The 18,470-nt window shown below is 41.2% G+C and overlaps 1 protein-coding gene across 1 annotated transcript in view; it reads right to left on the bottom strand.

The window, feature by feature from the left end:
• Positions 1-564: 564 nt before the first annotated feature.
• LOC141147851 (uromodulin-like) overlaps positions 565-18,470 on the bottom strand; it is a 140,488-nt gene continuing 122,582 nt past the window's right edge. The window contains exons 14-16 of the mRNA XM_073635017.1: positions 12,990-13,068; positions 10,099-10,119; positions 565-581 (exon numbers count right to left, since the gene is read on the bottom strand). Coding sequence (XP_073491118.1) covers positions 565-581; positions 10,099-10,119; positions 12,990-13,068 — 117 coding nt within the window. The remainder of the gene's footprint in view (positions 582-10,098; positions 10,120-12,989; positions 13,069-18,470) is intronic.

The raw sequence follows: 18,470 nt of genomic DNA, 5'->3' as shown, positions 1-18,470 counted from the left end.
TTTCTTTTACCTCTTTTATGATGGAAGCACGCCAACCAGTAGTGGACACCAGTTACGAACCGGAATTACACAGAATCAAATCTGCCGTACCAGAAGATACAATTGGCCACAGTGAGTATATAACCTGCACAATGACGCCGCACAATCCCCGAAATTATCTACATGCCAATTAACTGCCTATCTATAAATGCCAGGGGCCTAAATCACCCTGCCAAACGGCGCTCCATGTGGGCCGAGGCCCTTAAACACAAAACAGACATACTATGTGTACTGGAGACTCACTTCCAGGAATCCAACGCAGGTATACACATAAGGTAAGGTAAGGTAGTTATAAATCTCATAGAATTATAAGACTTATACTAAACCCACAGCTGGCAACTCCTTCCTACATTACAGAAGTTGCCATTACCCTAAATGGACCAAAAACATACCCAAAGGCCAGTTTTGTCATCTAAGACAAAATTGTACCTTAGACACTGACTATGACACACACAGTATCACACTAAAAAAGTAGTTTGCCGATAATGAATACCCTAAAGAGTTAGTTGATCAAGCTTGTGATCTCTACTCTAAAGGCAAACCTACGAAAAAAGAAAGAGTCACATCAGACGATTCTATGAGATTTATAACTACCTTCAACTTTAAATACAAAAAAATGGAAAACATTTTAAATAAACATTGAAATATCCTGCAGCAGGATCCTCTCCCTAAAACCATTATTCCACCAATACCTAGGATTACTTACCGTAAAGCCCCATCTTTGAAAAATAAAATCTCTCCGAGCAAATTTCCTTCAGCTCAAACTGTTCCCAACCCCACCACTCTCATACCCTTAGTGGGCATGTACCAATGCAAAAATACCAGCTGTAAAACCTGTTTGTTTGTCCAGCATGGAAAAAAATCATTTTATTCTAAAGGCAAAACATACCCACTAGATCAGTTCTACAACTGCTCATTGGGGTTCGTTGTATATGGTCTAAAGTGCCCTTGTGGGTTGATTTATGTGGGACGAACCATCTGTCCCCTGAGGCAACGGTTCGGCCAGCATCGACGACTCATCAAGGGTGGCAAAGACTTGCACAGTGTCCCCCGTCACTTTGCAGAGCATCACAAAAAATCTGAAAAAAGAAAAGTGTGTGAGTGTGGCGCTGTCCCAGAGTTGTAAAAGGAAATATCTAGATATATGCAATTATATCCAAGGTGTCATGTGTTGTATTCCCTTGAGTGAGATATGTATGACCGTTATTACCACTCCTGTGGCTTAAAGTGACTAGTGTTTTAAACATAGGAAGCACAATGAGTACAATAAATCACATCCAAGGTGTCTAGTGCTATATTCCCTCAAAAGGAAAAAACAGTATTAACCACTACTAGGAGCATAAAGTGGTCTGTGTCTAAAGCATTAGAAAACACAAATTGCAATAAATACATCACATGTAACATGCATAAATTCTAAGGTGTCTAGTGCTAAATGACAAAAAGTGCCTAGTGGTAAATAAATAAATATTAAATGTTGCTCTACAAACATTGCAAATAACAAAGTGACAAGTGCCCTAATAAAAAAGTCACTCTGAAAAGTAATTGTAACTGTGCCCGGTGCACTATAAGTGAAAAAAGGCGTCCGTTGTAGGATTCCTCAAAGCACACAACAAGTGTTAATTCTATGGACTTCTACTTCACGCTCCCATAGAAGTCCGTGTGACGAAACGTACGTAGGGCGTGGCTTTTGACTGAACGCCTTGCTGACATCTCCCTGCAAGCTGATGCTTAGGAACATCTTTTTAAGCATTGTACACCGCTCATATTTTTTCTACTACAATGTGAGTACCCTTTATAGCTGACCTAATAAATAGTGTTTTTAAACGGTTTTACACTATGGAATCCTTTCTTCTTATGTCCTTATGATACCATCCTGTTCCTGGTCTTGCCAAGTACTGCTGCACAGTGGCACATACTGTGACTACTCGTTACCCCTGCAGGGGATATACAGCTGGTGAGTCTCTGCACAATCACAGCGCGAGACACCAGCACCGGATTAACACTTGTTGTGTGCTTTGAGGAATCCTACAACGGACGCCTTTTTTCACTTATAGTGCACCGGGCACAGTTACCCATATGGACTGTTTCCTACTATAGAACCATTTGCATGACACGTGTGTTAATTACTTTTCAGAGTGACTTTTTTATTAGGGCACTTGTCACTTTGTTATTTGCAATGTTTGTAGAGCAACATTTAATATTTATTTATTTACCACTAGGCACTTTTTGTCATTTAGCACTAGACACCTTAGAATTTATGCATGTTACATGTGATGTATTTATTGCAATTTGTGTTTTCTAATGCTTTAGACACAGACCACTTTATGCTCCTAGTAGTGGTTAATACTGTTTTTTCCTTTTGAGGGAATATAGCACTAGACACCTTGGATGTGATTTATTGTACTCATTGTGCTTCCTATGTTTAAAACACTAGTCACTTTAAGCCACAGGAGTGGTAATAACGGTCATACATATCTCACTCAAGGGAATACAACACATGACACCTTGGATATAATTGCATATATCTAGATATTTCCTTTTACAACTCTGGGACAGCGCCACACTCACACACTTTTCTTTTTTCACTATTTTCCGCTCATTCCACCCTCTGTGGAGTCAGCGTATGTGAGGGCAGCAGTTTATCATTAAGCAATACACTTCCCACCCAGGCTTCTAATTACATCCATTTGCGCGGACTCCCTATTTCTTTTGTCATATCACAAAAAATCTACCATTGGTCTTGAAGTTTGGGTCATCGAGTAAATCCCCAAATCTATGACCCAAGTTGAACGCTTCAAAAAATTGTGCATGAGAGAGACTTTTTGGATATATTGCCTTGATGTCCTCTCGCCCGGCAGCCTCAATGAAGGTATAGAAATAGCCACAGTACTATAGTCTTTTATGCTCCACATTTCATTTGTTATTACGGCTAATATTATGTATTCTGATGATATTATTACTTTTTACTCATTTATATTTACATGCATATCCTTGTCATTTTCATCACAGGTCTCATTTTCTTTATCTCTTTTTAAATATATGGGGGTGGCGGGTTCACTCCTCGTGTTTCCAGTAAGTATTGGCAACTCTGGAGGTAGCATTATGTCACGCTTTGTTCCCATGACCTTTGACCCCTGATCCCCTCTTATTCCACTTTCCCCTTGGCAACTCTGGAGGTAGCATTATGTCACGCTTTGTTCCCATGACCTTTGACCCCTGATCCCCTCTTATTCCCCTTTCCCCCCCTTTTCTCTCTTCTCTTTTTCTCTGTTCCTTCTTTCTTCCCCTCCTTTCTCTCTTCTTCCCCCTCCTCTTCCCCTACCTTATTGTCTTTTTTCCTCCCCCTCCTTACACCCCCTCCCCTCACCCCCTCCCCTGTCTTCTTCCCTCCCTCTCCCTCACCATCCATTTCCCTCCCCCCCTTCCCCCCCTCCCCTTCTGCCTTTCTTCTTCTCTCTTTCCCCCTTCCCCCTTCTCCTGATATGTGTATACAGACATATGCACATATCTCTGCACCCATCCCATTATTATTTTCCTTTCCCCCCCTCCCCCCCCTTTTTTATCCCAGGGCCCCTTTTATTATTTTTATTTGTTATTTTAATTTTACCCTTGCATTCCTATAAAAAGCTTTATTGCATTTGATTGACTGCTTTTTACTAGGTCTTCTTTATGTGCCATTATATTTATATATATATAAAATTAGGACAATCAAAGATAAGTGATAAATATATATGTATATATGAACAATAACTATATATATATATATATATGTACATATATATGTATATATATATATATATATATATATATATATATATATATATATATATATATATATATAGTTATTGTTCATATATACATATATATTTATCACTTATCTTTGATTGTCCTAATTTTAGTATGCATTCCTGTTTTATATGTACTATGCATTTCTTCCCTTTAGCATTGTGTCCTTATTTTTGTGCTCTTTTCCATATTCCCAAATATTTTATTTCTCCCATTATTGTGTCTGTATACTACAACCTATTTCAATTTTTTTATCCATCATTATTTTTGTTTTTTACTGCCCTGTTTCATATTCCCACTGGCCCCCTCCCCATTTGTTATTTTCTTTTTTTCCATGTCTCCACTTATGCTCTGGCCCCACCCTCTGATCTGCCTATAATAATCTCCTCCGTGCTTTGAGACTCCATGCTTGAGAAAGGAATGCGGCTATCTCTTCCACCCATAGCCAGCTAGTTCAGAAACGCGTCACATGTTGATGACATCATGGCTCATCGCCGGCCTGTGTCTACACTCCAAGCCTCGCTTCCAATCTGCATACATGGCCCTGTCTTTCCCTCTACCATTCAGGGACAGTGCGAACGCTGTGGAGACACAGCACGGCTCAGCCATCCGTCCGGACGTCCCCCCCCTCCCACGGATACCCTTGTTAGCATCTGACTGGTTTCCTCCTCTCCTCCGGACTGCTATTGGCATCTGCCAGGAATACTGAACCTTATCATACTGTGTTGTGCTCAGCCATCTGCACTCCTGCCTGCCTGGATCTGATTGAGTATCAGCTACACTGGAACTGCTGCTAACTACAGTCCCACATCATCATCTTCTCAGCCCAGATCATGCTCTTGAATACTACTTCTCTTTCCTTCATGTGAGTGGATATTATTATTTTAATAAATTGTTTTATGATATATACTCAAAGGCGCCCCTATTCCTTGTTTTTAACCATTGGGACCTGGAACTCCAGATCCCAGGTCACCTGATCGCTGTGATAGCCTCTGATTGGCTATCACATGGATCAGTCACTGCAAAGCCCACCCCTGTGTTTCATTCTCTGTGAATGGAAAGGGAAGATACATCATATCTCTTTCTCTCCTTGCAGAGGGACAAAAAACAACTGTGTTTAAAAAATAAAGAAGAAATACCTCGATCAAGGTTTGATCTAGTTCAGTGTCAGGGTTAGTGTTTTGGGACAAATAAGGGTCAAAGGTAAGGGTCAAAGGTCATTGTCAGTATATTTTGGGCAGGCTTTTTTTTAACCATTTTTTAATTTGGTATTAGTGTTAGTTAGGTGTTTATTTACTACAGTTAAAGAGGGCACATTTAGTCACATTTCTGCAAAGAAACCAATCAACTTCCAAGTTTTATTGTTAAAGCTTAATTGAACAAGCTGAGGTTAGAAGCGAATTGGTTTCTCTGCAGAGTTGTGACTAACTTTACCCTCTCTAGCTTTAGTAATCAATCCCCTTAGCGTCAGTGTGTTTTAGGAAGGTAAAAAAAAGCAAAATGTGCACTTTTGTTTCTGGTCTGTACTCCAACAACTAACACACACATGGTATCTGCGATTGTCCAGAGCAGGAGAATTTATTTTGGGTTGTTCTTCGGTAGGTTATGGTAGTAACAAGAAATATACAGCTACATTTAAAAATATATATTTTTTATTTACTATTTTGGGCCAGTCTTCCTTTCATAATAAAAAAATTACCACCAAATGAAAGCCTAATTTGTCCTGAAAAAAAACAAGGTATAATCTACCTGGATGCACAGAGTAGATGATATGTACGGTTTTACTAACACATGTCAAAATTGCAAAATTGGGCTTAGGCATTTAGATTTGCTTTACCCTTATGTGTGAAGGGGTTAACATTTGTTTTACCCTTAGACACAAAGGGGTTAAAGACATCTTTACATGAGTCCTTAGAATGTTCTTGGGTTAGATGAATTGTGAAAAATCTTCTATATACAGTAAAACCTTGGATTGCGAGCATAATTTGTTCCAGAAACATGCTTGTAATCCAAAGCACTTGTATATCAAAGTGGGTTTCACTATAGGAAATAATGGAAACTCAAGTGATTCGTTCCACAACCATTTATACCCAGGTCCTTCAGTTTATAGTCCATATAAAGATATTATAGCAATGTGATAGGATGTGTAACCATAAAATGTCCATCCACAAATGGCAGCCTCCGCAAGGGGATTGGAAGCAAAATACAGCAGGAACTACAGAGTATAAAACACAGGCGCCTCTAAGTGTAGCAATATGTTGCTAAATGTGGTACCTCCATTAAATTTAACCATATTTCTACACTTAGAGGCGCCTCTCTTCTCTTTTATACTCAGTTGTGACATGACGCTACTTGTATATCAAGACATCTATTGTATATCAAGTCAAAAGACATTAACAAATGTTGCTTGACTTGCAAAACGCTCTCAAACCAAGTTACTATTAAACCAAGGTTTTACTGTACTGTCCTTGGGAAGGAATGGGCTTCCTCAGATAAGACTCTTAGGCCAGGATTCACACTATTGCGAATTGGATGAGGGTTTCCTCACATCCAATTTGCACAGCAGGAGATTGTGACTGACTCTCTATGGAGCCGGTTCACAAATCTCTGCAGCGGCTCCAGTGCAAATTGCACAGGACCCTGAGCATCTTTTGGTCCATTTCAGGTCTGAATTCAGCCAAAAATTTGGTCTGAAATCGTACCTTAAATGGTGATTGGAGACTCACCGGACTCCTGCTGTGAGCCTCTGTATGTTCCAGTGTGAACCCAGCCTTAGTTTACAGATATTCAGGAGGGGCAGCACAGTATGCTCTAAACTAAGGATGAGCCCGATGTTCGAGTTGAACGTAAGTTTGACTCGAACATCGGTTGTTCGCCGAATAGCAAACAATTTGGGGTGTTCGCAGCAAAATTCGAAAGACGCAGAACACCCTTTAAAAGTCTATGGGAGAAATCAAAAGTGCTAATTTTAAAGGCTTATATGCATGGTATTGTCATAAAAAGTGTTTGGGGACCTGGGTCCTGCCCCAGGGGACATGTATCACTGAAAAAAAAAGTTTTAAAAACGGTCATTTTTTTGGGAGCAGTCATTTTAATAATGCTTAAAGTGAAACAATAAAAGTGAAATATTCCTTTAAATTTCATACCTATGGTGTGTCTATAGTATGCCTTTAAAGCGGCGCATGTTTCCCATGTTCACAACAGTCCCTGCACAAAATGATATTTCTAAAGGAAAAAAGTAATTTAAAAGTACTTGCTGCTATAATGAATTGTCGGTCTCGACAATACACATAAAAGTCATTAAAAAACCTGGCATAGGATTCCCCCACAGTCCATTACCAGGCCCCAAACCAAAATTAAAAAAAAAATTGAGTGACGGACCCCCAAATTCCATACCAGGCCCTTCAGGTCTGGTATGGATATTAAGGGGAACCCCGCGCCAAAATGTAAAAAAAAATTACGTGGGGGTCCCCCCAAAAATCCATACCAGACCCTTATCCGAGCATGCAACCGGGCAGGCCGCAGGAAAAGAGAGGGGACGAGAGAGCGCCCCCCCTCCTGAACCATACCAGGCCACATGCCCTCAACATGGGGAGAGTGCTTTGGGGTAGTGCCCCAAAGCACTGTGTCCCCATGTTGATGGGGACAAGGGCCTCATCCCCACAACTCTTGCCCGGGGGTTGTGGGGGTCTGCTGGCGGGGGGCTTATCAGAATCTGGAAGCCCCCTTTAACAAGGGGACCCCCAGATCCCAGCCTCCCCCCATGTGAAATGGAAAAGGGGTACAAATGTACCCTTACCATTTCACAAAAAAGTGTTAAAATGGTAAAAATGACATGACACGGCTTGAGGATAATTCCTTTATCAAAAAAGTCACCGGGTCACCCCGTCCCCCTCTAACGCTATTGGGAAGCCATAGGGATGTCCGCGTGCATCAGAGAGGAGGTCACCCAGAAATGTCATCGTGTGGCCAGTTATAAAAGAACTATCACCTGAGAGGACAATCATTATAGTGGGTGCCTCCCATGGAGGTGGATCGGTGGCGGCGTGCAGGTCTTTTTTTTAAATTTTCCGGTCCATCAGAGGAGCGAGAGAAGAAGAAGAAGACTTTTCTCTCACCCACGCTCTTTTCCTGCGGTCTGCCAGGTTGCGTGCTCAGATAAGGGTCTGGTATGGATTTTTGGGGGGGACCCTACGCCTTTTTTTATTAAATTTTTGGCACGGGGTTCCCCTTAAAATCCATACCAGACCTGAAGAGCCTGGTACGGAATTTGGGGGGACGCCCACGCAATTTTTTATTTTTAATTTTGCTTAATATTCATACCAGACCCAAAGGGTCTGGTAATGGACTGTGGGGGAACCCCATGCCGTTTCTTTCAATGACTTTTATGTATATTGCCGGGACCGACAATTCGTTATAGCCGCAAGTGCTTTTAAATGACTTTTTTCCTTTAGAAATGTCATTTTGTGCAGGGACTGTTGTAAACACAGGAAACATGCGCCACTTTACAGGCATACTATAGACAACCCCCCAGGTATGAAATTTAAAGGAATATTTCACTTTTATTGTTACACTTTATTAAAATCACTGCTCCCGAAAATACGGCCGCTTTTAAAACTTTTTTTGCATTGATATCCCCTGGGGCAGGACCAGGTCCCCAAACGCTTTTTAAGACAATAACTTGTATATAAGCCTTTAAAATTAGCACTTTTGATTTTTCATGTTTGTGTCCCATTGACTTTAACGGTGTTCGCACAAATTTTTTGCCTGTTCACATGTTCTGCTGCGAACCAAACTGGGGGGTGTTCAGCTCATCCCTACTCTAAACTAATATACTCTGAAAAAAATAATAAATCCACATTAAATCCACACTGGTTAACAATTATTCTTTGAGTGACACATTAATACCTTGTGCTCATCGTATAAATAAATACGCAAATCATTCTCATTACCTTCTTAGAAACTTTGCATCCCAAAAGGTTTGTGTACAAATGTGCTATTACATAAAAAGTGCAAAATAATAAAGTGCTCGATAATATAGCTCTCTCAATATAATTTCCGTGTAAATATTGAAATCTTCAGTGACATTTCTGTAATATATCATTGTGCATCGTGCTAAAAACAAACATAGTGATAAGTGCCTACCTATATACACCTCGTGAAAAACTCACTCACCAGATTTCCTGTGACCCCTTATATCATAAGAAAGGTCTCTGTGTGCTTTTTCTATTTCTGCTGTTCCATCTCATTTTTATTTTGCATTAACATTCTTCATAATAATAAAAAATGCAAAGCATATGAAATGGAAACACATGGATGTTGGATGAAGGTGGATCCATCAGAATCATAACCTAATAAATGAATCTGAAATTAATTTTGTTCCATTTGTTCTCTCATCCAATCGGCTCATTCAATTGCTCTTTAAAACAAATTAACATAACAAATTAACCTGGAATTATTTTCCATTATTTTTCTATTAGTTTCTTTGAATATTGTAGAAACCAGCTGATTTCATTTCACTTTGTGGGTTGGACTATCTGAATTTGAATATACAAGATTAATCCGAATATACAAAATGAATCCGAATATAAAAAACAAACTCAGAAAATATTAAACAAATCCAAATATATGAAAAGAATCTGAATTTACAAAAAATCAGAAAACAAATCATTCTAACATAATGATTATGACAAAAAAATGACAAACTTATCATATTAATCCAAAACTAGAGAATTTTTTTCATTGTGCACATCTCTAGTGGTAGCACATTTGCTCATGAAAGTTCTGAAGAACATATTTTCTAAGAAGGTAATGAGGAGGATTTGTGTAATTATTAATACTGTGAGCACATTTGTTACTCAATGAATATTTTTTCACCAGTGTTAATTTAGAGTTATTATATTTTATTTTGAGTATATTTGTTTAGAACATTCAGCTCTGGACCTCTTAAATATCTGTATAGTATCTCTACCTTCCCTATTAGCAACTGTACTTACCAATCAGAAAATTGTATTTTCCATGGGCGCAGAGTTAATATTAGGATTATTCTAAGACACTTAGGTTTTCCCATAGAATGAATAACCCTGATCCCTCTATACAAAGAAAAAAAACCCACATTTCTGAAATTCCACCTAATTTAAAAGAATGTTTGAAAGGAACACGCCTTCCCTGGAATAGGGACTCAGCCTAAGTATTTAGTCATTTTTAATCCCCCAAAGTTTTATCCACTTTGACTAAATACAGTTTGTTACAATATTTAATTTCCTCTCTTACCTCCACCAGAAGACAGATTAGCTGGAAAGGAAATACAAACAAAAATTGATTACTTTTATAGCAAAACTATGTTATTTATCATGTTTGTTCAGTAATATATATATATACGTCGGAGCCTTGATTGGCTTCCAAAGCTGCTGTGATTGGAACTACAAATATCAACACACATTTGAATTCATTTCTATTAAACAATCATGCTGGGGGAAATTTCTAGGTTTCTAAAATCTCCCCTTTTTCTGTCTGGGTGCCGAAAATGAGCGCAGCTGCTCTCCACATGGAAGAAATTAACTCCTTAAGTTTTTCAGCCACATAGTTTTACCAGCAACCAATGAGGGAATGTCTACCTAATTCTATGGTATAATTTTTTCATGTGTGATGTACCATAAAATTAAATTACAGCTAATTATATAAAAAAAAAGCTCACCTCCAACAGGCGGAACAGCAGGTGAAAGTGAAATAAAGATACAACTAATATTAACATAATTTTTATGATTAACTTTTTATTATTTTTGTTATTAACTTAATTTTTTTTGCAATTTTAGATTTTTAGAATTGTAAAGTGTTGTAAAGTGTTGTACTTTTTCATCAAAGGTTTGTAGGTGTCATATCCAGTTTGTTACAAATAAAGGAATATACGTAAAAGAAAAAACAGAACAGCATGTCATTACTTCTACATCAACAAGTTTTTTTTTTTTTAATTTTAGCCATCGTTTAATTAAGTTGATTGACTTCTATAAACAAAAATCATATATAATGTAAAAATAGTGCAAGTAAAATGTGTGGGTTGTAAATGAAGATAAATGCCTGAATATTCTGCATATAATAATTATAAGAGGGAGGGAAACTAATAGTATTTTTGACATACTGGTAAAATTATTTTCTTGGCGTATTTGAGACACAGGATAATTATTTATTACATTGCAGCTACTTTCAGGTGATTGGACAAAAAAGGGATGTATGCTGTGACAGCCTTCTTTTTTAACTCCTCCTACACAAAAAATAGTTTCAGTTTTGTAATAAGTCAAATGGAGTTCAGAAGAGGAGGGGGGTATGTGCCCTTTTTGTACTCCCATAAATGGATTTTACTGGTAAGTCAAAATAGATTTTTTTTTAATCATACAGTACAGGACACAGAACCTTTAGTCATTACACTAGGACTTTCACAATGAAAGGGGTTGTAAAATCAGAAGGATTTTTATCTTAATACATATTATACATTAAGATAAAAAGCCTTTTGTGTGCAGCAGCCCCCCTCAGCTCCCTAATACTTACCTGAGCCCATCTAGATCCAGCCAAGTTGCACAAGAGACTCGGCTGCCCAGGACTCCCCTCCTCATTGTTTGAGACAGCAGCATGGCAGGGGCTCTGGCTTGCTGTTAATCAAAGCCAGTAAGCCCATGAAGAGAGAAAGGGACGGGCCATGGCTTTGTGTCTGAATGGACACACGGAGCTGCAGCTAAGCTCGGGTGCCCCCATAGCAAGCTGCTTGCTATGGGGGCACTCGGCAGTAGTGAGGAGCCAGGGAGTGGGACCCGAGAAGAGAAGGATCTGGGCTGCTCTGTGCAAAACCACTGTAACAGAGGAGGCAAGTATAATGTATTTGTTATTTTTAACTAAAAAAAATGAGGCTTTGTTATCAGGCTCAGCAGACTCAGAGCATAAAAGAAAAGCAATGGCACAGGAAGATGTCAATTTCCTGCACCTTTAATAGAAAGTAAATATAACATTCACATTGTAACAAATGATGATCAGTACTCCATCGTACAGTGACACAGGAACAGTGGGAGATAACAGTGCCGGATACAGTGTAAAGATGGAGCCTGAACTGACTGGCTGATACAGCAGAGCATAACACATAGTAGGTTTCTTGCTGTAGCCCCGCCCACTACCAATGGTGGGATTGTGTTCCAAGTCTCTACTCACAGTGGTATTGTGTTATGGCTCAGGCTCTGTCTTTTCACTGCATCCAGTGCTGTTATCTCCAACTGTGCCTGTGTTACTGCATTACAGAGTGCCCATCATTATTAGTTACGATATTAGGGGATAATAAATTTCCTTTCTATGAAAGTTGTAGGATACCTGCACCCATGATTTCTTTCATGCTACTTAATGTGTGTGGACCTTCCCTGATCCTTGTGGAGAGGTGCAATGGGACAGGTTAATCCTTGATCTGTTAGATGTCCTCCATTTCTGCTTGGTCCAAAGTGCACAAGTCTGGTCCTCAAGCTGTGTGAATGTTCATTGAACTGTCATGTGGACGTGACATAAAAGTCTACTGTGGAAGTAACTCCAGCAATGGGTTGGAAACCCCAAAACATGTTCCATGCTGACAAAATGGAGAGTTGCAACAGTTTGAAGTGAAAGTAGACATGTGACACTGTCTTGATGGAGCAACCTTTAAAGGATAAGTTCACCATTTTGGTCAGAATTTCACTTTTCATAATAAATAGAAGCATTTTCCAATGCCATTCCTGACCCAGTCCTCCCAATGTGCTTTTCTCTCTTTTACCTCATTCACATGATATTTAGAATCTTGTCAGTCTTGTTGTATCTTTGAATGGATTTTCAGATTACATCACTTCCTGTAGCTTGTATCAGCATTCACTTCCTGTTAGGTCATCTCCCAGAAGCCATTACTTCCTTGTTGCATCACAGAAGAGGGCGTGATAGGGTGTGTTCACCACTCTGGACCACACCTCCCTCATTACAATACCACCTTCCACCCACTTTCTATACAATCTGATTGTACAATCTCCTTTAGATCTCCCATCAGCTATGTAGTACAAGGGCCTGCCTGATTTGCTACAAATTGAATGGATTGTTCAGGTGTGTCCTCTATTTCATCGTTCTGGTAAATCTCCAAAAATAGTCTTTTTAAAAATAAGTCTTACCTTTCTGGTATATAGGTCCAATGGTTATATTATTCACATTAGTGTTGTCATCCGAAGCAGATCTCATAGCAGGACAACTCTAAAATCAGATAATGGGTCATTAAATTCTTAACCAGAAACAATAATAGAGATGTTTAGATTCACATTACTAAATACTGTACATAGCAAAAGGTTTACTGTTCTAAATGAAGTCAAACGTTTCTGTGTTTATGCTAATTATTATTAATAAGTTTTCCAACTTTATGAAAAAAATCCTTAAATTTAATGTTAAAGGTAATTTCACAAAATGTCCTCGGCCAGCAGTCTCCTAGCTACCAATAATGTTACAGTGGGTGGAACATGATAGGGAGGCTGAGACACTAGTTCTCCATCAGGTCTGCTCTCTCCTTGTAATTTGCAGCAGAGAGTGGATCAATTCTGTAGCCAATAGCAGGTTGTCAATGGGCTGAAGATCCACCCACTGCCTACTGTCAATCACAAGTAGAGCAGATCTGATGAATAACTAGTATCTGTGACTCCCCATCAGGCTCTACCACTTTAAAATACAAAGTTCTTCATTGCTGTACACCTACATGTTATGTGGAGGCACATGTGAAGTGTCTTAGACTCTTTATGAATTCCCCTGATTGTATTCATAGAAACTTCTAATGCCCTATACACACAATCGGACATTCCGACAACAAAATTCATGTTTTTTTTTCCGACGGATGTTGGCTCAAACTTGTCTTGCATACACACGGTCATACAAAGTTGGTCGGAAATTCCGAACGTCAAGAACGCGGTGACGTACAACACGTATGATGAGCCGATAAAAATGAAGTTCAATAACCAGTGCTGCTCTTCTGCTTGATTCCGAGCATGCGTGGCACTTGCGTTCGTGCGTCGGAATTGTGCACACACGATCGGAATTTGCGCGAACTGATTTTGTTGTCAGAAAATTTCAGAAACCAAATCTCGAATTTTGTGCGATGGAAATTCCCATGGAAACTGTCCAATGGAGCCTACACACGGTCGGAATTTCTGACAACAAGCTCCAATCACACATTTTACGTTGGAAAGTCCAACCATGTGTACGGGGCATAAGTCTTTAGGTTAAAGTTAACTTTATCACCATATAAAATTTACCATATATTTAACAATGTATTTTTTTTATGATCTATAGAAATTCTTCTTGTACTAAAACATTGAATAATGGTTACACACTTGAAACTGATATTGCAGATCATTCTGGATTTTCTAAAAAGGAAGATCAGTACTGGCTTTTAATATTGCAGTTAAATCTGTTACCTCTGGTTATGGGGAACGTTCTTGGATTCTATTTTAAATGCAAATTGTGAATGTTAATGTGAAGAGGCAAGAAATTCAATGTCAGTCAACATCCATTTGTTTACAATCAGCTGCTGGCTGGTGAATCATCCATTCAGCGTCAGAATGAGGCTGGAGTTGTATCACTGGTTGCTAGGATACCTTTGGCCACCAGCACCCTAGTAACCAACAAGGGGGGTTGGACGCACAGTCCTAAGAACCAAGCACTAAACGTAGATTCTGGTTCCTTAGTGACGTTACGTCCAGTCAGCGGTGGAACGCATGCGAGGTTGCGCTAACCAAGCCAGTTCCTGGAGCGAGCCGACTGCCCCGCACAAACTTTTTTATGTACAAAGTGTGTATACTATGGAACACTGTAAGTGTGATTTTAAACTTTTTATACAATAAACAAAAATGTACTACACTATACAGATTCTCTTTCCTTCATGTATGAGTGGTGATAACATAGGAAGAAACAGAGGTTCGATGGCTACATCTCCCTGTTCACCAGTTTAAAGAGGAAGTAAAGGGGCGTTCTAAAAAGATTTCTGACCTGCAAAAGTAAAGCCATAATGTGCTAGTATGAACCGCATACTAGCACATTAGGTTAAACTTACCTGCAAACTAAGCTCTCTTCACCCCCGCTGGAGACGGCATCCATCTTCACCCGTCTTCCTTCCGGGTCCGCGGACTTCCGGCTTTGTGAATGGCTGGAGCAGCGTGATGTCATTCCTTCAGAGCGCATGCGCCAATGACGTAATCAGTTGCATATACAGTAAATATCTTCTAAACGGTGCACTTTTAGGAGATATTTACACTCCCTACTTTATTATAGCCTTACCTATAGGTACAAACAATACATGGACGTTTACTTCCTCTTTAAGCCTTATGCCGCATACACAGGAGCAGACTTTTTGACCGGACTGGTCTGACGGACCGAGTCTGGCGGACAATTCGACCGTGTGTGGGCTTCATCAGACCTGCAGCAGACTTTTTCTGTCGAAAATCTGACGGACTTTAGATTTGGGACATGTTTCAAATCTTTACATCGGAACTCTGCCGGACCCAGTTTGCTCATCTGTATGCTAGTCCAACAGACGAAAAACAATGCTAGGGTAGCTATTGGCTACTGGCTATCAACTTCCTTATTTTAGTCCGGTCGGACGTCATCACGTACGAATCCTTCAGACTTTGGTGTGATCGTGTGTAGGCAAGTCCGTTTGTTTGGAAAGTCCACTGGAAGTCCGCCGAAAGTCCGTTGGATAGTCCGTCGGACCAGTCCGGTCGAAAAGTCAGCTCGTGTGTACGTGGCATAATAGACCCTCATGCCGTATTGCTAAGGGGTCCATACGCGTTTAGGAGATATTTACACTACCTATAGGTAAGCCTTATTATAGGTTTACCTATAGGTACAAACAATACATGGAAGTTTACTTCCTCTTCAAGCCTAATATACCCACAGGGGTCCATACTATCTGGTGAGTAAAAGCACAAAGGGGTTGTGTGGAGCACAGTTCTCCGTGTGACCATATGGAGCCCTATGGCATTTTAGGCTTTTTTGCACACCAGCACTTTGAAGAAAGCCTTTGGGGACTTTTTACTGTGGACTTTAGAAATATTTGTTTTTAATATACAATTTGCTAGATTATACATATTGTGTATGCACAGTTGCTTGAAGTGTAGTAAGTACCAAGCTGCCACATTTAGCCATAACAGCAATATTGGCATTAAATGCAGTGGCGTCGCTAGGGGTGGCTACTGGGGATATAGCCCGAATCTGGGCCCATAGCCTTGAGTCTCTAGGGCAGGGGTCGGCAACCCATGGCCCTCAGGCTGCACCCAGTCCGCCACCACTGAATGCAGGCACCGGGCTGAGGACATGTTCACCGATGTACTCTGCATTGGACAGCGGCAAGCGGCCATTATCACAGGGCTGGACGAGGATGGGAACTGCTGGAGTTAACTTTTACATTAAACAGCAGGTGATTGGTTGCCAGGAGATCCTAGCAACCAATCATCAGCCTGTTTATGTGAAAAGTTAACTTCAGTAATTCCCGTCCCCCATCCAGCCCTGTGATGTTGATCTCTACTGCTCTGCTGTGCTGTATACCTGTGTAAGGTAGGAGAGTTCTACTTACACAGTGTGTGCTTGTGGGGTGGGGTTCAGGGGACAGAGGACACTACAGGGTGGATGCAAGGGACAGAGAACACTACAGTGGGTGGGTGCAGGGGACCGAGGACACTATAGTGGGGGACCGAGGACACTACAGAGGGCATGCAAGGGACAGAGGGCACTGCAGTAGGGAGGATGGAGGGGACAGAGGGCACTACATTGGGAGAGGGTGCAGGGGACAGAGGGCACTACAGTGGGGGTGGGTACAGGGTACAGAGGGCACTAAAGTGGGGGGTGCAGGGGACAGAGGACATAACAGTGGGGGTGCAGGAGACAGAGGAAAAACAGTGGGGGGTGCAGGGGGCAGAGGATACTACATTGGGGGGTGCAGGGGACAGAGGACATTACAGTAAGGGTGCAGGGGTCAGAGGACACTACAGTGGGTTGTGCAGTACTGGGCACTGGTGAGGCTGCATTGCTGGGCACTGGTGAGGCTGCATTGCTGGGCACTGGTGAGGCTGAATTGCTGGGCACTGGTGAGGCTGCATTGCTGGGCACAGGTGAGGCTGAGATGTGGGCATAGGTGAGGCTGCGTTGATGGGCACAAGAGAGGTTGCATTGATGGGCACAGGTGAGGTTGCATTGCTGGGCACAGGTGAGGCTGTATTCCTGGGAACAGGTGAGAAGGGATGAGCTTCGTGTTTGAGTCGAATGTGTGTTCGACTTGAACATCGTGTGTTCGGACGTTCACCGAATTACGAATGGTATGGGGCGTTCGCGCCAAATTCGAGTGGCGCGTCACGGCTCATAATTCACTGCGGCATCGCAGTGCATTGCTGGCTGATGATTGGCCAAGCATGCACTATGACCTGCATGCTTGGCGAATCACAGCGCTGTGTGTACAGAGAGCCGTATTTGGCCAAAGCCAAGGAGGCTTTGGCCAATTATGGCTCAGGGGGTTTAGTACACGCCCCAGTGGAGATTGGAGAGAGATAGATAGACAGAGAGACAGTGTAATTTGATTTAAGTTAGAGTAGGCAGGTCGAGTCAGTTAGCTGCACTTACAGTGTATTGTGTATATATATGTGCATCCCAGGTGTTGTGTGTGTTGTGTTGTGTGTGTGTGTATATATATATATATCTTATATATTCAGTTTAGCTAGATCCATTGGTGTTATTTTCTTCCTAATATACTGACAGGGAGGCAGGTGTTTTTACAGTATTTCCAGTTAGTGTACTGTGTACCCTGCACAGTTGCACCTACAGTATAGCTACCTGAAGACAGGTGCTTGTGTAGGCTCTTGTAGTATTTCTAGTTAGTGTACTGTGTACCCTGCACAGTTGCACCTACAGTATAGCTACCTGATGCCAGGTGCTTGTGTAGGCTCTTGAAGCTTGTGTGCTTCTTCTGATCCTATTAATAGCACAGGCAGGCTCTTGAAGTATTTCCAGTTAGTGTACTGTGTACCCTGCACAGTTGCACCTACAGTATAGCTACCTGAAGACAAGTGCAGGTGTTCTCATACTAATAATACTACAGGCAGGCAGTTGATTCTGCTAGCTGCAGTATAATCGGTATATATATACATCCCAGTTTTGTGCAGTTACATCTCACTGCAGGCCAATAGTATGTCTGGAAGGCCAACAAGGAGAGGCAGACAGTCACAAGCCAATAAAAGAGGGCAAGCAGGCTCTGTTTCTAGAGGCAATAATGCTGGTTGTGGATACGGTGCATCCTCATCAGCACCTGGCTGTGGGACACGCTTGGCCTTTTTTTCGGCAGCTGGCTGTGTTGAGCCACAACATGCGGAAGATTGGTCAAGTGGATGACCAAGCCATCCTCATCCTCCTCATCCTATCTCACCCAGGCTCAGGGTACTTTGTCTGGCAAAGCAGCTGCCAGCCCGGCCTCTTCCCTCGGCTCAATGGCATCAGTCACTCCTTCCCTAGCCCCACCATGTCCTCCTGAGGAGTCCCCCAAACTGTTTGACCACAGTGTTGGGTACATGCTCCAGGAGGATGCCCAGCGTTTTGAAGGCTCCGATGATGGTACTCAGCTAGAG

Source organism: Aquarana catesbeiana, linkage group LG06 (genome assembly GCF_042186555.1).
Source record: "Aquarana catesbeiana isolate 2022-GZ linkage group LG06, ASM4218655v1, whole genome shotgun sequence".
NCBI lineage: Eukaryota > Metazoa > Chordata > Amphibia > Anura > Ranidae > Aquarana > Aquarana catesbeiana.
The sequence above is the reverse complement of the archived record's forward strand: the minus strand, read 5'-3'. Positions and strand labels throughout refer to the sequence as shown.